The 23972-nt window shown below is 43.6% G+C and overlaps 1 protein-coding gene across 1 annotated transcript; it reads right to left on the reverse strand.

Annotated features, from left to right (window-relative positions):
• Window positions 1-1110: 1110 nt before the first annotated feature.
• On the reverse strand, window positions 1111-13926 carry LOC144114864 (uncharacterized). The gene is made up of 5 exons (XM_077648865.1): window positions 12609-13926; window positions 8263-8324; window positions 5545-5640; window positions 4798-4824; window positions 1111-2112 (listed from the first exon to the last, which is right to left on the reverse strand). Exons 1-5 carry the CDS (start codon window positions 12685-12687, stop codon window positions 1984-1986), a joined length of 393 nt encoding a protein of 130 aa, XP_077504991.1. The 5' UTR covers window positions 12688-13926; the 3' UTR covers window positions 1111-1983.
• Between the last annotated feature and the right edge of the window lie 10046 nt (window positions 13927-23972).

Here is a 23972-nt window from a genome sequence, read left to right on the forward strand (position 1 = left end):
GTCAGCTTTTAACTCCGATATGTATCTTGGTCTGAACACCCCTAATAACAATTATTGGTCGATGTATGTTGAATCATGGTCAGGAATTCGTGACAAGCTCTTCTCGTTACCTTGGCTTCCACCACGTGGCGCATGGCTTTGAACGCTAAGATAGCGCATTGACGTCATCCATGACGTAAGCAAGCGAATGACCGTGTAGCTACCACTGAAGCGCGTTCGCCGCTAAACCCAGCGGCACTGGCTGACCGCGGTCCCCAGTTCCTAGTAATGACGTGACAAGTAATGACAACCGCACGTTAGGCTATTTAAGAGGCAACTTTGCATCAGCACCGATCTCATTTAGGATTTCTCCAATCAAAACACGCGCTCATTGTGAATTGCACTGTGCTTGTACCATATGAGACACTGCTCGTAATGCCTTTCCTTTGAAAGCATTCAGAACCGCGCCACGCAGCTCTATAATTATTCACTTCATTGGAGTGTCGCGTCCATGAAAAAAAAAATGAAACACTCGATCAGCATGACCTTTCATTTCACCTCAAGTGCGCTCGCCTCTGTCTGTTTCATAAAGTATATTAGCTTAAGTTTTCTTAAAACATCTTTCCACCACATGCAGTTCCATCTGATCTACCATTGGTCATAAAAACGAAGTTTATATACCGTTTTGTCGCATTAATATTATTTATTAGTATTCTCTTATACCAATAACCATGACAGACTGGAACCTCTTTCCTGCCTCCAGTCTACATTCGTGGGAGCGCTAATTTCAACATCACCGTTCAAAAGGCCTTACTGTACCATTCGTCGTAGCTGCCGCGGTGGTTGAGTGGTTAGGGCGCTCGGCTACTGAGCCGGAATATCCAGGCTCGAACCCGACTGCGGTAGCCGCGTTTCGATGGAGGCGAAACGCCAAAGACGGCCGTGTGCTGTGCGATGTCAATGCACGTTATAGATCCCCAGTTTGTTGAAATTATTACGGACACCTCCACTACGGCACCTCTTCCTTTCCATCTTCACTCGCTCCTTTATATCCCTTCCTTACGGCGCAGTTCAAGTGTCCACCGAGATATGAAAGACAATTACTGCGCCGTTTCTTTTCCTCAAAAACCAATTTTCATTTTCATTCCGACCTACGAAATCAAGCAACAACTTCCGCACTCATTTTTGCATTGCCATTGGGCATTGAAAGTACGTGTAAGTAAATAAACAATGAAATAAATAAATAAATTTAAGAGCATCATTACTGCACGAAAAGTACAAGCCGCCCTTTAACGCAACGCATGAAATATGCTTGCATTCTTATTTTCCAGTTGCGGTTCGAACATTGTATCAATATTTAGAACGAAGCTAAACGTAGGTTTAGTTGGAACAATAAAATAATGTTCAGGATCGAACATAAACCTTATTTTAACTTTAGCTTAACATTTCATTGTAGCATCTAACATTCCTACAGCCAACACAGCAATTATAAAAAGCCATTCTAATGCCTTGTGCTACCTGGACTTATTTCCCATATGACGACAGCAAAGTCAGAAAATAGGTTGTCTTCCCACTTTACAGCAGAGGCGGCAGCGTGACGTCCGTAACAGCACGTGGGTGGAAGAGGGAGAAAATTCTCCCCTATCCGCCTCACTTCGTAGAGCAGGGCTAGTGGGTACTACTTTTCAATAGAGGCCGTTCGCTGTTGAGACGAGCTCAGCACCCTTGAGTTGAATTTTATTTTGCATACGTCATGCTATGACATGGCATTTCATGGCATGTTTTTACTTATGACAATTCTTGTTACATCGTCCTAGTGCTTTGACTGAGTTCCTTTGTGCTCCATTCAGGTGCATCCTCAGTTATGAGATAACATAAAAAAAATTTGTTGGCAAATGCGTTTTGGCAGAACTGTAGTTATTTAGATCCAGTTAGCAGGAAAAAGGATTTGAACGCGATGAGCTTTCTTGAGCAGCGTCGGTCGACCGAGTGAAGAAGCATCGCTCAGAAGAAAATGGCGCCGAGTATTTTCATGAAGCCCCGCCAGATTTCATCACCTACGGGACGTTCCTGCGGGGGCCTCCTTGCTTCACACTTCTTGGCTGCGTTGAACAGCTCCAGGAAGTACTTGTACTGCGAAGGCACGCAACGTTAAGAGGTTTTAGACGGCAGACATTTTGCACGCGCAGTTCGAAAGCGTCCTGACGCACTGTGGCTTCCTGCTGCCAGTATCAGTAAGCTTCCTAAGAAAATAAAGGACGATATTCTAAACTAGGCCATCTAAACAACATTCAAAATTTTTAGCACCTTCTAAACCAAGGTAATATAACCGCGTAAGCCCCGCTTTTTTTGGTTATCAATAGCGGGACCAATGCTGTGCCGCCTTTATGTACTTATTTATTCATTCATTTATTTCGCATATGCTCCGCACAGGAGTTATTTGATGAATAAAAATTATGAGATCACTGCGGCACCCGCATTGGAGGAATGCGTAAGCACTGACGCCTCCTCGCCGCTCTTTGCTCCTCTTTGTCTCCGACCCATATCGAACTGTTCCTTATCGATTATTCATTGATCCCCCATGAGTCACGTGATCATTTGATTGTGAGAATTGCGTCAAATTATTCAAGTTCCCAAATGCCTCAATTCATTGCCTTAATTAATGTAGTTCCATCATTGCCCCATTTTCAGTTTTCATACTTGGCGCCACGCTTCGTTTTCAAATTTGGCCCCACTCTTCGCTCCGTCCACACTTCCGGTTTCAGAAATTTGGCGCCACGCTTTAACACCACCCACTTCCGGCGTTTTCAAATTAGGCGTCACCTTTCCTCCGGCACCGCCCACTCTTTGGACATTTTTGGCTCTAATTAATTACTTAACTACTCCACATGTGCCTCGTGATTTACCCTGTGAGATTTTTTTATGCTCTGTCTAATGCAACCATTATTTATTCTTATAATTCAATTCGTTCGAACGCTATCGTGATGACAAGCTCGTGATGACACGAAACCGCAAACATAGTGATACTATGCTTACGCATTAAAAACTGTTTTAACTGGAATCAGCAGTCAGCAATGTGTATAATAAGAATAGATTGCACGCCGTTTCATGCTGCTAGGCCTGCAATCTCTTTCTGTGTCGAGAAGCATTTTTACACTACTGAAATTTGGCTGGTTTTTCTCGAGTACTGTTCAAAGTATTCGCATAAAGACGCTTTCCACTATATCGATAAAAGTCGGCACGTGATGACGGGAAAGTAAATACGAGTGTATTATGATTTTTATGTTAACCAACTTCTGTGATACTATAAGGGCACTGTGCGTGCGCATTACGAATGATCTTGCAGTTCACTTCTAGAAATATCGAGAGTGAAATTAAATACCTGTAAAACCACTTTACATTGATCTTACCATGCACTTTTCCTCTTCCTTAGCGTTGTCATTACGCGACATGTTGCATCTTGCCGCACGCGGCTCCACAATTGACGCTCTCTGATTACTTTACTCTCTTTTCCCTTTTTTTGCATCCGTCTTTCTTTCCCTCGGTGCAGCCAACCGGAACCGCCTTCTGATTAGTCTACCCGCCTAACCTCTTCCTGTCTTTCTCCCTCCTGCCACATTAACGACTTGAATGCAGGTAGTAAACACTTGTGAAGTCACTAATAATCTCAAGCCTGATAATTTTCGAGTTCATTTTTGGGCCGCATTTTCGTTCAAAGAGAAAAGTTTACATGCTACTCCAGGTTAAACTGCCGGCTTTTTCGTGCTCCTATTTCACACAGCGGTGATATTTCGCAGTGGGTATTATTCATTGCTACTTTCGGGTGCAGTACTCATCGGATTGAGCCAGAACGAGTCACGCGTGCACGCTTGCTGTGGTGATGACAAACCACGAAGGCGAATTTTTTTCCCTGGTTGTTCCCTAACGAGAATGGTGCCGGCACATGTCTCTGTGATGGCGAAACGCTTTCCCCACTCTGCCACGATGCCTCTGCCGCCTACACGATGCGCGTTCCCTGCTCGTACCGTCAGATGACGTGGCCCTTCAAGTGAATTTTAGCAATCCGGCATCGTCACAAAAAACACCCACATCCGATCTACGTTCATTACCCAAACGTAGTGCTAAACAAAACTCGTTGTCAAACATCGCACATGGGTGAAATATGAGGACGAAAAACCCAGCGGATAAGCAGCAAACAACAGTTTAAACCGGCCTCTAAACGACTCAAATGTCGGCACGTCAAAAATCGTTTGACGAGTTTTCATTTTCACGCAGAGTACAAAAAATAGGCTGAGTTTTGGCGTTATAAATGCAAAACATTATTCTTTTAGCTGCACCCAGTTCCAAGGTGCTAATAGTGAACTCTAGATGTGTTGAAGGCTAGAATCTTAAAAAAAACAGAGCAAAAAAATAACGTCTAAACCGTCACAGAAGTACCGGCGAAGCTCAAACTCATCTAGTTTAATATTTCTTACACATGAAAAAATTTCCAGATTTTCCACTGAGATGCGGCCAGCCTGGCTTGTTCAAAAACGCAAAACCAGCCATCCATGAAATTCTGCCTATATGTTCAAGGGAGCTGCAGCTGGCTTTTTTTTCATAGGTATGACACAGTCCGCTACCTGGTTTCTTTTTGTGGAAACTAATCTACCCGGGCTGAGTTCCTGAAACTCTTGACACTAGTTCTTCAAATGCAGATGTCCCACGTAGGAGTGAGATTTATTTATTTGGTCTCCTTTTTTAATTATTACCAATACACAGATATGCCTTAATTGCAAAATAAAGTTGCTGTTGAAGAATAGTCACAAATGTACTTACCGGCATGGCTTTAAAAGCTTTTCCTTTCTGAAAAAATAAGTCGAGAAAAAGCGACATACATATTTGTACTCTATGGTCTTTACATGAGGAAACCATGGTTTAAAACGAATAAAAAGAGGGTCAGTATAACATAAATGCATTGTTAATGCGGGAGTGAAGTGCAGGGAATGAAACAAGCTAATATAGTGTATGGCAATGATAGGAGATCACTAAAATTGATAGATTTGTCTCGTGTTGTCTAAAGTCCGCGTGTTGTCCGCAGTCAAATATCGTAATCCATCTCCTGTGCAGCATTTACTACAGTTTAAAACATTTGTAAACAAATAGGCATGCAAATTACAACTGAATGAACGAGTCTAAAATAAAGACAAGGTAATTTGAGGAAAAATAGGTAGTTAAATAGTGAGTCGGTCAAAAATTGTATCATTCTGACATTTTCAGAACCCGTGTGACACCTGTTTACCATTACCAGCAACGTTACTAATACGCTTGGTTAAGTTTTTTCTTAGCATCATCAGGAATTCGGGACAAGAGCTTCTAGTTGACTTCTCTGCCACCACGTGGCGCGCGGCTTTGAACATTTAAAAACAGTGCGCTGATATCATCCGTGACGTAAGAAAGAATGTGAATGACCGAGCGGCTGCAGAGCAGAACATGACAGTCCGCTAAGCTTAATAGCACTGGCTGGCGCGGTCAAGAATCCCCGGTAATGTTTTCTGCGAAATTCTCTGTTGGTGGCGAACTCACGAAATCGTGGTTGTTGCTGCGGCACCATGCCAGCACGAAGCATACATCATTGGTGCAGTGCGTCTTGGTCAAGAATTTGCTGAGCAGGCTGCGAAACTGTGTCGCGATAAGAAGAAAAATCAAGAATTTTTTCAACAAATGGCTCGCAACAAGCACCTCGAAGCTGCTCCCATTTGATAATGACTTGCATTACAGCAATGCATCGCTGATGATGTACGTGCGTACAAAAAACGGCTCTCGCTAGATCTTATGACAGAAGAAAGAGATTATAGCGACATGCAGCTCAGCATGCGGCAAGCACGGCATGAGTACCAGTGTCCGATCAGTTGTTGAACTTGCAGAAAAGGGGTACCAGCTGGAACACTAACAGGCGTACACAAGGCGGAGGTGTTAGACACGGACGTATACGCTGGACTTTCAACTGTGCGTTATTGGAACATACAATGACGCACGGAACATCCGACACACGTGCATCTTCAACTCCTCCTATGTCAGGTGACTTGATGATGCGTGAACTTATGTCAGCTTGATCACTTTTCTATCTATCCGCTACGTAGGCACATTCCTCGTTTGTTAAATACAAGGACGTATGCACGTTAAACAGAAGGACGTATGAAGGTGCGCATGAGTCGGATGTTTTGTGCGGCAATGTATATGCTAATAAAGCACAGTATAAAGTCCAGCGTTCATCCGTGTCTAACACCTGTCATGCGTACTCGCCTGTGTATTTCCGCTGGTATCCCCTTTTTTACAAGTGCAACATGCACCGACCGGCCGAAGAGCTAACGTTTGCGGTCAGTCGTGCTCTCAGACGAGAAAATCTAACCGTAAGCTGAATCCTGGTCTGTAATCATCACCTTGCATGCAGTGCTGTAATGTGAAACAGGAATTCATTTTGAATTGCTCCTGCTTTTCATCTATGTTTTGACTATAGAGTTCTATGCTTCCCCCTATTAAGCACTGATTGTGGGGTGTCATGGTGAAGTTCTTTCACCCGTAACCTTTCGCAGTCCTTGTGTGTATTGTAAATGTCAATGCCAACTGACACGATGCTTCCTAAACTACTCCTGGACACTTTTCATTCCAGGTGTACTGAACCTCAGCGGATATTTCTGTACTACAATCGTACGTGTGATAGAATTTTAAATGTTTTGTGCGCCTAGCTTTCAGTTATGCATCAGTGTTTTTAACGCCCTGCACAAGGTCAAAGAGATCATTTTTCTTCCGTTACACACTCACGTTTTTCTTGACAAACTAGATCTGAATCTGAAAACTTTAATACCTTATTTTAATCCAGGACATACTTTAAAATACCCTCCCACCATATATATTTATCTGTGTAAGGCGCAAATGCTATGCGTCATTGTACAGGAACAAAATGTGTTACTCAAATGACGCTTTAAGCTCAGAGCAAAGATTGCAGGCACGACAAACGAAGGCTATATACTAATAACAAAAACTGAGAAATGGCATGCAGTGATCCTCATAATCACGAGAACGCTTCTGGACGGAAATACCCCGCTTTGCAGTAATTAAATGTAAAATCCGTTGCTCTACATACAACGAATAAAAACTGGCGGGGACCTATTACCTCCGTCTCGAGGGTATGACAAATAGCGTTGGTGGGTTAAAGCCCATACATGCAGAATTGGACAATCTCAACTTTACGTTCGCAAATTTCTGGCATTCCTCATACCATTGATTACGCAGTGGCGCAGCGGTTACGGAATGCACCAGTGACCTGCGATGGCAGCTGCTGCCACCGGTGGGGCTTGAGAGACCCAAGTTTCTCCTCCCAAGCAGCCTCTCGCGACCAGTCATTAGTTCAACAGCCATCTGCCACTGTGGGCAGTTTCCTCAGACTCCGGTGGGCAAGATGTGATGACGTCAATATGTCACGTGACCTAGGTTTCCTTCCCTGTGGGATTTTTCGTAGATTTCTCGCTTACTTTCAACGACGCCGACGCCGGCTTATCTGCGACACAGTGCCTTGAAAACTGTCACGTTTAAACGAAGACACCAGTGGAGACCAGGCGTTTCGGGTACCAGAAAGCATTTGTCGGCTCTTCATGGCTGGCTATTATTGCTGGCCTTAGTCATGAACGCCCATGTTTAAGTAATTTTCGCAACAAACTTCTGTAGTTATAATAATGCGCCATGCGAGAAATGGCGTTATTTACTTTGTTTTCTTGGCTTCACACAAAAAAAGAAACACCGCGACTGTGAGCATCTGACAGTGTTCTGAAGAGCGCAGTATAGAACGCGCCCAGTGCCGTGGCTCATTCAAACCACAGGGACATTAGAACGCTGTCATAATGATATACAAGCAGAAGACGTGGGAAATGATATTATGTCGGCCACAGCCGAACCGTTTTGCTTGTCAAGCTCCGCTCTCGGTACACGGCAGGCGATGCAGGCGACTAATGCTGGAGCCTCGTGTTGTCACTCTCAGTTGCATGGTTATAGCTTGGGGATATACCACTTTCCGGTTGAAAATGAATGAGCAATAAGGAAATATGTGCATCACACGCAAAACAAATGCTCCCTTTTTGGGACCTTCTACCGGTATCCACAGCACGTGCAGTCCCCGACACAGTACGCTGAAATCAGTTTGACTACACAAGCACTGCAAAGCAAAACTGAAAGGAATAAGTGCTCTGCAAGAATACACACTGAAAAAGCAACATACATATAGAAGCAGTTTCTTTTTTTACTTACAGATGGAGTTGTCTTCAGACGGATGCAGTTCATGAGAAAGCTGAGTTCTGGTACAGGTCTTCCTGGATAGAGGAATAAACAAGTTCTCAAGCGCAAGTACAAAAGTAATAAGAGGAAGTATGTCGTCCGCGTAGCAGTTTAATCAAGTTGGTGTCCCAGTATAAATGCTGTAGCACTAGAAACCCGGACAAAGACGCACACGTGTCGACTCTTTACAGCGCGGAAACATTAACGCTGCCATTGTTGGCCACGTCATCACAACGCCAGTTCTTGCTTTCTGGCTCTCTTCCAGCGTCTGTCGGCGCGCTGGCACAATCCAGCTGTTGCAGAAAATATTGAGCTGGCGGGCGACACAAAATTGCTACATGCGAATTTGCAGGCGATTTCTCTATAGTACAGCAAAACGAGGGACTATTAAGCCCGCAATTTACTATTTTCATCTGACTCCTGCAATCGACTAGAATGTATCGAGCAGCCGAGCCCACCTGCTTTGGGCTTTATTTCATTTTCATTTTTCTCGTTTCAGCATCTGACGTTTTTATTAGAACGCGGGAATAATTTTCAGCAGCGTAAATTTTAAGCGCAACATACTCCCCAAGCATTACGGTGGTGGGGCCGCCTGTCGTCAGCCATAGAAAACGCTGTCGGGGCTGCCGACGCCCGGTCTCCAACCAGTTGAGTGTGTGGTAAATGGTAATCGCAATAAATCGGAGCTAATAATGATTATTAATTTCATGGAGCCAGAGCAGGCTGACCAAAGTGCGCCATGGCTCGAGGTATTTGTGTTTATTTCTTGGGACATATTTACAATCTCAAAGGAAACGTCTGCCCGCACAAGCACTTCTGATCTTTTTGCAAAAGAGCGCAGCACGGCGAAATGACAAGAGCAAAAAAAATTGTACAAAATAAAAATAATCCGCAACCGTAAGCAAACAGCATCTCACGCAACAGCTAAATAAAAAAATGAAAAAGAAAGGTACGCATTTGAATGTCAACGAATATTCAGTCAGTTACAACCCCGCTGTAAGCAATGCAATCGGGGTAGGCATACAGGTAGGTATTAACAGGAAAGAAAGAAAAACAAATGAGAAGCTTTTCGCCTCTGAAATGAAAAACATTATGCTGGAAAGCACACAAACTTCAGGAACAGGACAAAAACACTGAGGAAAGAAAAAACAAAGAAGTGAAAGGCTTTTCACCTGTCAAGTCAAAAACATTATTACAGGAAAACACACAAACTTCTTGAGCAGGGCAAAAAGACAGAGTTTAGTAGGCGGTTAACCCATTCATTCCCTAACTTCCTCGCCTTACATATAGAGACTGGTGGTGTTCCTATAGACAATTTATTATAATAAGCTCTAGAACTTATCCCATGATTACAGGACACTGTTGGGAGAACAAATTTTTCAACAACACTTACGTCGCTCTGTTTTGCGTTTTTTTAATTTTTAAAGAATTTAAAAATAAATGTTTGTTCGAAACAACTGTCAACGGTAACATATGTAATTAAGAATTTCTCTTAACTGTCTGCAGTTTAGTTTCACGTGGATTTCTGGTGTTATATGCTACATTCAATGCAATTTGGTAATATCCTATATAGCGCGTTAAATTTAAACCTGAAGGCCCATCCGTACACTGTTAATTCATACCGCAGCACTGACTCCCCATGAGCTTCATAAATCATCAATCGTGGTTGTAAATTGCACACTAATCTTAATTTATATATATGCGCGCACTCTGTTCTTTGCTTTTGCTCGACACCGTCAGTGCGGTAAGTTCCGGAGAGTGACTCGTCGAAACAACCTTGGCACAATAGCTAACACTGTTGCACGCGCAATCTTCATAATTTTCTCTGTGCATATAAAGTGTCCAAAAGCAAGGGTTTCTTGTGAGGGTTGCGGAAGCAAATCAGTTGTGTCTTATGCTTGTTAAAAAACATATAATTCTCGAACCACTCCTAAACTTTGCTGACATCTTTTTGCATTAGAGAAGCAGCGTTGCAGTAGTTGCAGCCCAACACTACTAGCTCAGTATCAACGGCGTACTGAAAAATTGCAGAATTCATTGGCACTTGAGCCAATTCATTTATAGATAAAGTAAAAAGTAAAGGGCCCAAAATCGATCCTTGAGGCACTCCAAAAGTAAGTAGCAACAAAGGACTATTCACATTCTCTATTCTAACTACGCGTTGTCTTAAGTGAAAATAATCGGAGAATAACAACTGAAACGGTCCACAAAATCCATGATCGAAAGCTTCCTAATTAAGAGGTGGTAGTGAAAGGTCTCAGACACAATTTTTGTGGCTATGAAAAAACTCGGCACTATTTTATTGGCGTCAATTTCCTGATTTACGAAGTCAGCGAAAATTTCTAGTGACGTAATAGCGCTGCGGCCGCTACAAAATGCATGCTATGCGTCACACAGGAGGCGGTACTTTCCAAAAAAGTAAGATTTTTGTTTTTTGTTTAAACAGCTCTTTCTGAAAAATACAATCTACAAAAAATGGCTGGCTGTTTAGCATTCCTAAGCACGAAATATTGTGCGAAAGCGCCGTTCTTTGCAGGCGGACACCACCACCACGCACCTGAAAGCGCGATTGAGGTGTCCACTGGCTCAGGGAGCTATTTATGCGCGTCATCAACTTTTTCATCGTCAATGGCAATTTACCCAATGTACGCCGCCAGCCTACGCTCCACTGTCGCGTTTCTGCAGCAGTGTTGTCAGCGACAACGCGTTTTACACTAGTGCCGTGTTTCCGCCACAACTTTGTCCACGTGGACGCATGCCGCGCACATCTCTCGGTCACTACGACCACATAGCTCAAAACGCGAATATTAGTTCGATAGTAGTGTGAGTTGATCAAGAAGACGATGTGCAATGCACAACGCGAGAAAGTTTGTTGCAGTTTAACACGAGGCGTCTTCGGCTGCGGCGATAGCATAGTTCTCTTGCGCAGTGGCCAACGAAGCTGCTCTGTTTCAGCCCCCACTGGTTGGAATACCAGTGACAGATATTTATTTTATTTATTCAGTGCGAATGAATTGACAATATTCCAAGTTCCAGGTTAGTCCCTCTTACAAACGTTGCACTGATTTCGATAGTATTGGTTTCTTGCAGTTCGTAGCATTGCGTTTTTTTATATTTCTTGTTTCTCTTAGTTCCTGCTTTTAAGTAAGTTTTTGTATATCCTTCTGATATCTTTGATATATTTTTCTTTTAAAACCTGAGTTGTATAATTTCCTTGTTTATCCATGCATGAATTACGAATATTTCTTCCTTTTATGTTAACTTTCCTTTAGGAAATCGTATGGAAGATCTGCAAAATTAATGCAAATTTTTCACATGTCTAAGGTAGTGTCAAAGAGAGATTTTTCAAGCATTTTCATCGCATAGGCGCCGAGCACAACACCAGAAGAAAGCCTGTACCCGCTATATCACCGGAGGATAAATGGTGACCTTGGGGATGGAACCCCGCAATTCCTGCATACGAGGCAGATGCGTCAGCCGCTAGGCCACCGCTGAGGTCGTAAATCGTAGCTCCAGCATCACGTAAAGTCTTAACCATAAAAAACTGCAATGTGGTGCGGTATTCAAGCAGCTGCAGAAGCTGGGAACGCATTTTAAATTAGTTTCGCGCATGGAAGCAGTGCAGCAACTGCGGCTACCTGAGAAGGTAGAGCAGCTGGGCGTAACAAAACAATTTTGTTCCTCTTCTCGCTCAAGAAGGCTGTCCAGCGCGGCTCCTTTGTTATAAATACGAATGCTTAATTGTCCCAGCTTCTTTAGCTACTTGTTCAAGTATCTTTTTATGTGGAGTATACATAATACACAATAGCTTATATGTGGCTAGCGGCGACCTCCTTTTCCTGCCTTGCAGGTGCAGGCACGTCATGAAGGGTAAAATCAGGCACCTACCAATAAAAAAAACCTTAAACATGAAGTCGCATCCATCATCATCATCATCCTGGCTATGCTCACTGCATGGCAAGAGCCTCTCCCATGTCTCTCCACTTAATCCTGTCCTTTGCCAGCTGCGGCCACCGTGAAAGGAGGAGGCCACCGTATCCACGTCAACTTCTTAATTTCAACTATCCACCTAACTTTCTGCCGCCCCCTGCTGCGCTTGCCTTCTCTTGGAATCCACTCTGTTGCTCAATATAGTGTTTTGTCATACTGGGACGTTCAACTGTAATCTTGTTTAGCTGCCGAATACACCCACCTGGTGTCATCGAAGAATTCCCACTTGGTACTTTGTTACACTGGTCAAAACCTCACCTGGTCGACGCTCAAGTTGACAGAACTTATTTCGCCAGCGAATTGCAGAGGAGTAAGTGAAATCAACTTACCACACAAGTCGAGTGGGTCTGATGAAACAAACCATACCGCAGTGGTCATAAAAACCACTATAATGACAGTTGCTTTCATTGTACCTCGAATGCAAGACCGCGGAATGGAGCGAGTGGATTGTCAGCGGTGCTTAAGAGTTCTAAGTGCGGGCCGCCCACACTGACCCTTTGGCCTCCTGTCCGAGGCGCCACTCGGGCTGTTGATGCGCCAAAGCGCGTCGTCAACAGGAACGTGGTACGACGAACTGCCAGGCGCGAACCCATTTCGCTGACTTTGAGCGTGCTGATGAGGTGGCACACATGCTCCCAAGTCAGCTGTCACGCGGCTTTAACCCGGACTCTCCCGCGCGGACAAGGCGCCTGCGCGTCTGCCGATAAGTGGCAGGGACGCTCTCTTTCGGTTTGTTTATGTACTTCGGGCCACTGACCTGTAAGCCAGCATCCTTGTCATGGGAGCAAGCTCCTTTTCTCATCGGTGCGTGTGCGCACTCATGATTCGAGCAGTACACAGCGGTGAATGTGCTTGCCTTCGCGGATCTGCAATTTATGCGAGTTCACGCATTGCGCGAACAGCCAAACGCTTTTTCCATGCAGTGAGCATAGTCAGGATGATTATGATGATGGATGCAAATTCAGGTTTAATGATTTTTTATTGGTAGGTGCCTGATTTTACCCTTCATGACATGCCTGCAGCTGCAAGGTGCATTCTTAACTAATTTCTTATATTACGCATGATGACATCATTTTAAGCGCAGCGTTTATAGGTTATGTTCATTCCTGGAAGGTTTCAATTCGCTTTTTGCCTACAATCGCGTGGCTAGAGCAAAACTAAAATCGAAAAATGGAAGTTTACAGCGAGAAAGAAATTTAAAGGGTCGTTGCTCTCTCCCCACTACTAACTTTGATTTTTTTCCCTTTAAGTATTATCAAACACCTACCTTGAGAATTTCAGGCGCGAAGTCTGCAAACAGAAGGCGGGGTTTTGCTTTCACCTGACACTTCAGGTTGCACCTTATTGATGTGAAAAAAGAACTGCGCAAACGAGACACGGGCAGAGAAGAGGCAAAGGGGCACATAAACGCAATGTGTGCGCACCTATAATATCGCACCTATGATGGACCAATTAGCTCGACAAGTTCTACTGACACCCCTTTATAATACGTGGTATTCGTACTGGGACATGATTTTTCTATCACTCGTTCCGGGATGCGAACCCGTATGAAGTAGTGCTTTACTAATAAACACTTTCAGCAGCGGTTGAATGGTTGTCGCTTGCCTTGGAGGTACCAGAGAGACTATTAGTTTATATTGTGCCTTAATATATGGCTGTTTTCTTGAAAATAAAAAAACAACCAAACGTGCTTCTTCATTATTCAGAAGTGGATTTCTAAACAATAAATAGACAACACAATTTCGCATCGTTTCTACCATTTCTTTCAACCAGTGTAAAAGATTCCTATAAAGTTAGAATAAAAAACGAACGCAAATGCTGAACTACCTACATTATTTTCATTTTTTACCCCTTAAAACCGACATATAAATAGCAAACACAGGTGTTAGAGCAACACGCTATTGAGATTCGGTAGTTTGTTCATTATAGCTACTTTATTTGTGCATCGTGAACAATCTACCTTCTACTTCAGATTGATCAAAGCAGCGCTCACACAGCCTGCTGATGCCACCGGGAAGAGCAGTAAAAAAAATTTATTGATGCGCAACAGAGATTCGACGGCAGTGACTCTTTAAAAGGAGCGCACATAGAGATGTAAATACATCTCGCCTTCAGCCAGAAACTGATTAAGAAGTGAAAAGAGCCAAACAGTACACTGGTTATTACTAGTACTATCCGAACCATCGCTCTGTTAGGCTGCGGTAAATGTAAATGATGATCAATAATAACGAGATCCGCTATGGCGTGTGACCACTGCTTATTCAGTTATGCGCTGTTATTGAGGCGAAAGAAGCGCCAAGCTCTATTAGGATTCGTCTCCACAAATGGTTCAGAGCGACTGCCTTCTCCTACTCGTCGTTGACTCCTCATCGGGCCCTCAAAGCAACCTGTTCGTCCACATCTCTCACCTGGGATGAAGAGTAAGTTCGGTTATAGTTGCATCAGGAATACTGAGGAGATGCATATATCAAGGGATTTTCCCACTCATAAACAATAAAGGCGCCTGAAAGTCCCATTTTGATTTGTTTGCGACTTCGAATTCTTTTTCAGCTACCGTTGTTACTCCTTTATATATTATTTAGGGTCCGCTAGAAGCAAAATTTTCATCTTAGTAACAGACTGATGATCTCTTAGGCACTGAGTTCATTTTCAATGAAGACAAAGTTGATTTTGGCTGTGCTTGCTTCTGAACGTATTGAGCATCCGCATAATTAAAAGGCACATAAGTAACTTATGTTGACGTATTAGTACATAAGGAACAATTTTGGACAAAAGCATTTTTGAACGAGAAAAGGTATATGAGCGCCATTTTTTCACATATTGGAAGATTTCACAATAACATTTAGTATGTCCGCAGATCTTCCATCGGCAGACTTGATTTTTTTGCTATTAACGTTCTTGCCACCGTGTAAAGCTTTCCCCACTGGTTTTCTAAGGCAGCCTTACCTGCTCGAAGCCTAGTGGAAAGAATATAAAAGAAATATTTTGCTACACACAGCTAGAATGGAGAATTATTTGCAATTTTTTTATACCAGTACCTTACAGTTTTTCACTATTCAAATTTTTTCTCCAGGAATGTTGGACACGACTACGCAAAACGAACAAAAAAACCAGTTGTTTTCTTCGATTTCGTCTAATGTAATCACAACTGCTATACCATCATTCATTAGCGGACATTTGTGAGAGCAATATGAAAGCAACTAGGATGTTAACAACCTAGAAATATTACGATTATAAGAAATTTACGCAGCGAAATAAACTAAAATTGGCATTGTCAGACTGCTCAGTGTCAAATTGGTGAGAATCAAAATTGGTCAAACTAACGAAGGAGTGCTTTTGGCGCTTCCCACCTGGAAGCAAAAATACATAGCAAAATGTATAGAAACATATTGATACTTGAGTATCTTTTTTCAACTCTTGGCTACTTACAAGACAATACGAGTGTGAACAGTAATGCAGGTAACCATTTCAGCATATTTTATTACACATTTTTGTGGTGTATGCATTAACTTAAATCCTATTACAGATTTAAAATTAATCTGCTGGATAGACTGATTACTGTAGCGAGCTGAATGGACTTAATTTAAAGGCGATGTAATGATAGTCACGTATTTTCAAAAGTGCGGGCGCTGAGCAATTTTTTATCACTTACCGTCTATCGCGTCCGAGTTCCTGGAACGAAGCAAAAGAAACAACATTTTTCAACATTTTTATTTGAGATAGAGAAAAAGTGGAGAAAAGGAATAGCGCACACTGAAAATGCACTAACAAGAGTCCCACTGTATTGCCGATGTCGTGCTGGATCACTACCTGTAACTTTCGCAGTTAAGGAAGTAAAGACATCAGAGGCAGCTTTTGGTTCGCTGTCTTTGTACATATTTTTTTCTGACCATGATAAAATCTCATTGCGAGTTATGGTCCAAAGAACGCAAAGCTTTCTCCACGATTTTTGGTGCCTGCGTTAGCCGTCTTGTTTTTACTGGCCACTCTGGGTTTGAAAACCAGAGGCATGTTTTGTAAGCAATCTCTTCCTGCGTTATTCTTTTTATCAATGTAGCATTAGAAGCTAGCGCCTCTGATTTCAAGGCTATCGGCGTTGAAATCAGAGGCAGTCTGTGGCCTAGTATAAAGGGTGGGGTGGTGCAAACGCTAGGAAGGAAAATAATTTTTCTGCAGAAGTAGTAACAGAATACGGCTTCAGAAATTCTTGTGACAAAAGTGACCTCACTTCAGGCTGAGCAGCACGTGTGGAAAAAGAGGGTCCACCGGCAGTGTGTTAATCACCTGACCACTGAAAACAATGAAGTCTCTCTGTAGGTTTTCCTTCTACCCTGCAAAGAGAAACACAAAAATATCGTTATGTTCTCACATTTACCATTCCATACAACGGCCAGCTGTCGACATCTGTAGCATATAAAGATAATAAATGAAATATATTTGCTGGAAGAAATTTGATGAACAATTGTAATGGACACTAATTAACCGATACCTTAGTAAGAAGACGACGTTAAATTACTGATGTCTCTGCTAGTGCGAGCTCACATTGCAGTGCCTCCGATTTCTGGCTGTACAAAACATCGCCTCCTGGACTAATTTAGTTCATAAACTGAACTTAAATGAGTAGAATATCAACAGAATTGACGTTCATTTGGGCTGAAGATCAGAAGCCACTAGAGAAGTTAGAAAAAACGGCAAACCTTTGCACGCCGCTTAACTCTCGACTTGAGCAAAAGCTTTCACGTTAAATGTTTCAAGTATATTGCAATTTGATGCTTGCACTTTGTTCTTCTTTTGTGAAACTTGTGACTTGTCATCTTTGGTTCATGAATAAGGCCGTGGGCGCAGCTTACGAAGTGCCCAAACAGAGGGGAGGTCTTTTAGACTTCAGTTCCAGTTCCTTAAATGAGAATACCCCTGTGACTTATTGAAACGATGCCGAAGTGAGAAGGGATATTATGAATACGCATGTGTCATACGTGCTTTTCACGGTGGAATTTCTTTACGCTGCTCGCTTTTATACACGTACGTTTCTCCCTGAATTTATAGGTCTCTCGCTCAAGGCTAGTAAAAAAGTTGAAACGGATCCAGGTAGATTAGAAAACGGCGAGCAGTGACCCATCCACACATACAAGTTCGCCCTTTGCGCATCGGAAACAAACGAGGGAGAGTTCACTTTCACCACCGTCGCTTGCCTTCAGGCTATGAAGATTTTTCTTTAACTGAAACATGAATGAGGAAAGTTAATGATTTAAACTGAAGCATAAACAGAAATCATCGCACCCGATGAGAGAATTAATTAGTAACTTCTCTCATAAAGGGTTCAGGTTTCCAAATCTATATATATATTCGCCGCGAGATCGACCTACAGGTGGCGGCACCGTCACTCGACTAATGTGGACCGGAAGCCGGTGGCGCCCGCTGAAACGTACTTACAAGCGGCGGTCCGCGTGCTCCTGGTTGTTATAAACCACAATGCAGTTTGCCAAGTAGAAGGACAAGCGCAAAAAACTATACCACAGGTTATGAATCCTCTGCGACTTCTTGGAGCGATTCAGAAGACACTACCGGGCAATCTGCACTGCCGGCTTGCATAAATCTAGCGCCGTCCGTTTTTGTGGTCATTCTAGTTTTCCCCAATTTGTCCGCCGCTAGAGAGTCACAAAAACCTGTTTCAACTAAATTCTTATTCGAAAACTTTCTTTCTGAAGACTATATTTCCGGCGGAATAGCCTAAATCCCGCCCGTGCAGTCTATTGCCAGTTATTTTTTTGTCAGTCGTCTCTTCTAGCTGCAGCCGCTACTGTGTTTTTTTTTCTGCTACATCACCGTTAAGGGAGCAAAGCTATCTTTGTAATTGGTACCTTTGTAATGTAGTTTCTTCGACTGTTGTGAATGCTCAACGCAGAAAAAGCTGTCAGTCATGTTAGCCAGTGGTGTAAATATGAACGCGCACGAGCAGGTTTCGTTTTCCAGTTTCGCACTGCTGATGCCAAACACATTTTAACGACCTAGCTTTTGAACATTGCACAGAAGGGTCTTCTTTCCATAACTCACGTAGTTAGACCTGAGCACAAGGAATGTAGCCTAAAAATAACTTTTACTGCAGGTGTGCGGTCTCGAAGAAAAAAAGTGCGAGCCCGCAAGACTTTTGGTAATGAATGTCACGTTGAAAGGCTAACTGTTGTGCTAAGCGTTTATTTTCGAGCAGGGATTTTTTATCCAGAGAGTTCTTTCACAAGTTGTTTACAAAAAATTCTTGGACGCTTTGAATTCCCCTCGAACGAAAAGAGCGAAAGAAAAAGGGATATTGCGCACCCAGGCGATTACGAAGCGCAAACGTTTGGACAAGTCGGTCAGACATACTTCAACGACAACGACTGGCGCCACGGAAAGCGACAAGGACATGCAGACGACAGGTTTTCCGCCACGCCATTTATTCTTGAAGCATGTCTGCACTTCTCAGTTTTTCCGTCTGCAGCAGAATTCATTTCATGAACAAATACAAAAAGGTCAATAACAAAACTCGCGGTATTCCGTGAAACAACACCTTCATTAAATCTGCAGTGTCCACTGCAGTTTTTCTGCCAAGCTAACTTACCCTGGCCTCTTTTTCTTTCCTCCCTTTAACCAACGCACTAATTTGCTAAGCAAAAAACTCTCTTCTTAGCAATCGTTGTAAGCGGCGAAATTTTTTAAAATAGAATCTGCAGCGTTGTAAATGGCGGAAAGTAAATCCCTGCGAACGTTACCTTAGATGTTCCTATGCGACGAACGCAGCTGAAAAATATATCAATTCCGGCGTGCCTGTCACCACGGAAAAATGCAGCCCACATCGCCCGAGTCTGAAAGGCGCTTCAGCACCTCGATTGCAAAAGAAATATTCAGGAAATCAATATACCGCAATTTCCGCGTTTACATACCGCGGAGCTCAAGTCGCGAAGCAGGGGCGTGATAAACCAAGATGACCGCAGACAGGGAATGATAAAGTGGATCTTCATTATTCAATACAAGCGCTTCTGTTACCTACGGACACCTACAAAGTACGTCTCTGCTCCGCGCGTCTCCTCCATACTGTGAAGCAATTGAGGTTGAAGTTTATTATATCATTGATGGCTGTACAGAGAATGAAGCAATATTATACGGAAAGAAGTCCTGGAGTCAACACTGTATGGAGACCGCTTATCACGAATGCATAGGAAAAGTAAAATAGAAGCAGTCGGGCGATGAGCAAAATCTTTTGTCAATTACAAAGCATACAATATAATTCAATAACTCAAAATGTCAACAAGGAAAGTAGCATGATAAGGAGGGTGCACAAGTATCGTAACAAATAAATGTGTTCGTTAAGCTAAACGAGGCATATACTGAAGACAATGTTCAAACACACAATACATGAATAAAAGAGAGAACGGGAGAAGTTTTAGCAGGAGGGCTAAACGCAAAAATACGCATTAAAAATGCGTATTATACAATACTATAACACTATGGGATAATCGAAAATGTATTGCCTGAAATATTTTTTGAAAGATGATAGACAGCGCGATGATTTAATGCGGAATGTATGTTCGTTTCATATTTTAATCATGATGCAACTGATAGCCAATTTGCCATAATTTGGACGGATGTTTGAAGTAAAAGGTTATTTGCACTGGAAAATTGAGCGATGTTTGGGCTGCTTAGATTGTCTCTTTAGATAATGTAGAGAAGACTGAGGTTGTTTATGAGTACTGTTATTCCAATGCTGTATGTTATTATCGTCACGATGTTTAGGGAGCGATGAAGTGGGGCCACGTGAGCGTTGTATGTGCTATGTGTTATGATTCTAATCGCTTGTTCCTGCAGATACTGATTGGTGTGATAGGTGGGAATGCTATGTAAGTCCCCATGTAGCGATGCAATAGCTGATATGGCTATGAATAAAAGAACAGTAAAGCGTGATAAGTGTGGATTGTTGGAAATAATGGCAACCTTTCAAAAGCACTCTGATGCCGAAGGTCGATTTTTTTTTTCAGAGACAGAATACGGAAGTTGAATTTAAAAGAAAGGGTCGAGTTCGATATCCGAAAATGTGCAACGGTCGGAGATTAGTATGGCATGATAATCGACGTATAAAGGAGGAGCAATAGAGCGGCGTTTGGTTGGTATACTTAAGATCATAAATTTAGTTTTCGACGGATTGATAGGCACTCTATTAACAAGACATCACTCACTTACATTTACTAGATCATGGTTAAGCTGTGCGACCAATTCACATGATAGCTGATGAGACGTGAAGAGTGTTGTGTCGTAAGCGCAAAGCATGTAATCTGTGAAAGACAAAAAAAAGGAAATCATTAATAAGATTAAACACAGCAGTGGCCCGAGAATGGCACCCTGAGAGACCCAGATGTTAACTGTTTAGTGTAAAAATACTCTGCCTGATACGCAAGCTGCTCGCTGGCGATTAAGTAAAAACTACGAAACAACTGCAATTTTTTCCCATTATATGCATCAGAAAGCAGTTTAACTAAAGGTATGTCATTATGAATATAGCCAAATGCATTTGTGAAGTCAATGAATACTCACGCGACCAGTTTTTTCTTGTCGATCTGATTCTTTATTTTGTCTATGAGCGCAATGAAGGTAAGGTTAGTTGAATAGCTGCCCTAGAATGCGAACGGTCGCCAGGATAGTAAGTGCTATATATCTAAATAAATCTGAAAGCACTTTACTATTAGTTCTTGGACAACTTTGCAAAAAAAGGGAATTATACCTATGGGTTTTTAGTTTATTAACAAGGTGTTATCACCCGTTTTGAAAGCAGCTAGAACTATTTTGCTGTTTTAACTCCTGGGGAAAGATACCTGAACTGAGCATTATGTTCACGGTACGTGAAAGCACATAATAATATGAATGATGGCTTTAATATGGATGACATACTTTTTTATCGAGACGAGGACTTGCAACAGGACAGTGATGAATGTAGAGTGAGTGAGTGAGTGAAAACTTTTATTGATACAGTCAAGAGATTCGCGGATTCGAAAGCTCCGTCGTCTTCGTTCTTGGCGCTGGCGATCGGAGTCATCTCTTCAGCATGGGTGGGCCCCAATTCCAGGGCTCCACTGTGCCGTGCTGCATCGCCCGCGTGCCTCACTAAGGCCCGTTGGGCCGTGAGCTCGCTGCTGGTGAGACGGCTCTCCCATTGCTCCGCACTCGGGTGTTCGTGTTTGTGGAATGCTTTGTTGCGTTCACACTCCCAAGTAATGTGATAAAGTGTGGGTGTGGCTCCGCACCACGGGCAGGTGGCCCTGTATTGTGATGGGAACGTTTTGTTGAGTATGTGTAGGTTGGAGAAGGTGTTTGTCTCTAGTCTACGCCAGATGGTGGCCTCCTCCTTTGTCAGAGCTTTATGTGGTGATGGATATTTGATTCTGATCCCCCTGTGTAAGTTTAAAAGTTCTGCGTATCCCCCCTCGCAGGCTTGCAGATGGAACTCCGGGGCGTTAGACTGTCCCGCTCGGATTGCTTCGCCTCGAGCTAGGCTGTCTGCCCTTTCGTTTCCCTCTACCCCCGCGTAGCCTGGGATCCAAATCAGATTGTGTCTGGGTTTGTTTAACTCGGTAGGGGAAACCCCGCTGAGTATCCTGAGGGCCGTTTTGCTAATTCTGCCCTTCGTGTAGTTTTTGCACGTTTCTTTAGAATCTGTTAGAATATTTAGGGGGCGGCCGGTCCTATAGCCTTCTGCTGCCGCCAGCGTGACGGCAATTTCCTCGGCCTCCGCTGCGCCAGCGACTTTCGCCGTGGCGCTCGTCACTAGGTGTCCTTCGTTGTCTACTACCACCATTGCGGCTGCATGTTCTGCTCCGCATGGATAGACGGCAGCGTCTGTGTAGACAGTGTTGTCTTTTGGGGCTAGCGTTCGTTCGACGTATTCTGCCCTAGCCTTGCGTCGGTTCGCGTGGAGATTAGGGTCCATGTTCTTTGGCATAGGCCCTATGTTAAAGGATTTTCTGAGGTGGTCCGGAACCTCCGCGTATCTATCGACTAGTCCGCGCGTGTCCCGACCCAGCCTTTTCAGGAGCGCCGTCTTGCGGGGGTGCCTCCGAGTCTGATGGTCTGTGCACCCAGCAGCGCTTCCGCGAGTTCGCTGAAGGTGTTGCTGACGCCCAACTGCAGGAGCTTCTCATTGGACGTGTTTCTGGGTAGGTGGAGGGCTGTCTTGTAAGCTTTTCTGAGGATGGTGTCGGCTTGCTCACTTTCCGTCTTGGTGGTTGCGTGGTACGGCAGGGAGTACGTGACTCGGCTGACGATGAGGCTGTGGACGAGTTTGAGGGTGTCTTCCTCTCTCATTCCGTGTCTTTTCTTGGAGACTCGGTTGATCATGCGGTCCACCTGTTCCGCTGCCTTGCTTAGCAGGCTGATGGTGTGGCTGCACTTGCGGCTGCTTTGCAGCCACATTCCCAAAATTCTAATCATGAATGTAGAACGAATTTCGGTGACGCTGGAGATAGAAAAGGTGATCCTAAGGTAAATGTAGGCAAATTTGGCAGGCGGTTCTTGGTGTACGTACAGGGGTAAAAAATAACGAGCTAAAAGCTTCAGAAATATCAGTGGGGCTGGTGAAAGTGATATGATCATACTCAATTTAAGGCATTGTTTCCCTATCCAAGATTCTGCCCAGAAATTAGTTCAAAATATTTCATTGTTTTGGGGAGTTGTTACCTGCTTGTACTAGATAACCTTGGTAATAGCACTGTTTTAGCAGATTTCAACACAAGCGACAGTGTGCTACTGTGCTTTTTGTACCGATGGAGTAATGGTACGTTAAAATGTTGTCGCTTTGTTTTTCTATACAGGTTATCCTTTTCCCGAAAGCTGGCAAGTAAACATGCTGTCGTGCAAGGACTCTGGCGCTGCTGAAACAGTGGCTGCTTGCAGCACGGAACTGCCTACCGTCGCAAGCCACTTTGTTGCCTCCCGGAACAGGAACGCTTTACTCCTTCATATATCGACATCGCCAGCGGGTTTATTGTCAAACACGCGATTGTCACACACGCGCAAACAGCTGCCCGCTCCAGTTGAAGTGCATGCAGGTTTGCCATTGTGCGGCGCGTTAATGTTAGCACAGGTTCATGGTTTATAGGTGTTTCACGTCCCAAAGCGACTCAGGCTGTGAGGGACGCCATAGAGAACGGCGCCGGAAATTTGGACCACCTGGTGCTCTTTACCATGCACTGACATCGCACAGTGCACGGGCCTCTAGAATTTCGCCTCCATCGAAATTCGACCGCCGCGGTCAGGATCGAACCCGCGTCTTTTGGGCCAGCAGCCGGGCGCCATAACCACTCAGCCACCGCGGCGGCTATGCTAGCACTGTTCTGCAATATGCGTTTTATTTGCACTTTTGGTTGAAATTAACGTGCGCTTCAAGATGTTTATCGCGTTCGGGTTAGGCAAGACGACGTCGCTAACGCCCTACTTGAATTGTCAGTAGAAACACTAAATGGCTCAAAGAGGGCGTAGCAGCTGCGTCAAGTCCACTCGAGTAGAAAGCGGGGGGGGGGGCTCGTTTTGGTGTTGCGCCATGGGACCTGCAGACCGGACAAGCGCTTAAGCTACCAAGAATCTTATTGCGAGCAAAAATACAAAGTACTAACCAAAATTTTAGTTTGTGTGATAGTGCGACTGCTGTCGACGCATATTTAGATCGCGTG

Source organism: Amblyomma americanum, chromosome 1, assembly GCF_052857255.1.
Source record: "Amblyomma americanum isolate KBUSLIRL-KWMA chromosome 1, ASM5285725v1, whole genome shotgun sequence".
In the NCBI taxonomy this organism is placed as follows: Eukaryota; Metazoa; Arthropoda; class Arachnida; order Ixodida; family Ixodidae; genus Amblyomma; species Amblyomma americanum.

Excerpts from the sequence above, each read along its gene's own strand:
- LOC144114864 (XM_077648865.1), bottom strand. The coding sequence starts at position 12,687 with ATGAAAGCAACTGTCATTATAGTGGTTTTTATGACCACTGCGGTATGG. Across the intron at positions 5,641-8,262 it reads GTCTGAAGACAACTCCATCT|TTTCGCAGCCTGCTCAGCAA; the intron begins GTAAGTAAAAAA and ends ATCGCGACACAG. Across the intron at positions 2,113-4,797 it reads AAGCTTTTAAAGCCATGCCG|TACAAGTACTTCCTGGAGCT; the intron begins GTAAGTACATTT and ends GTGCCTTCGCAG.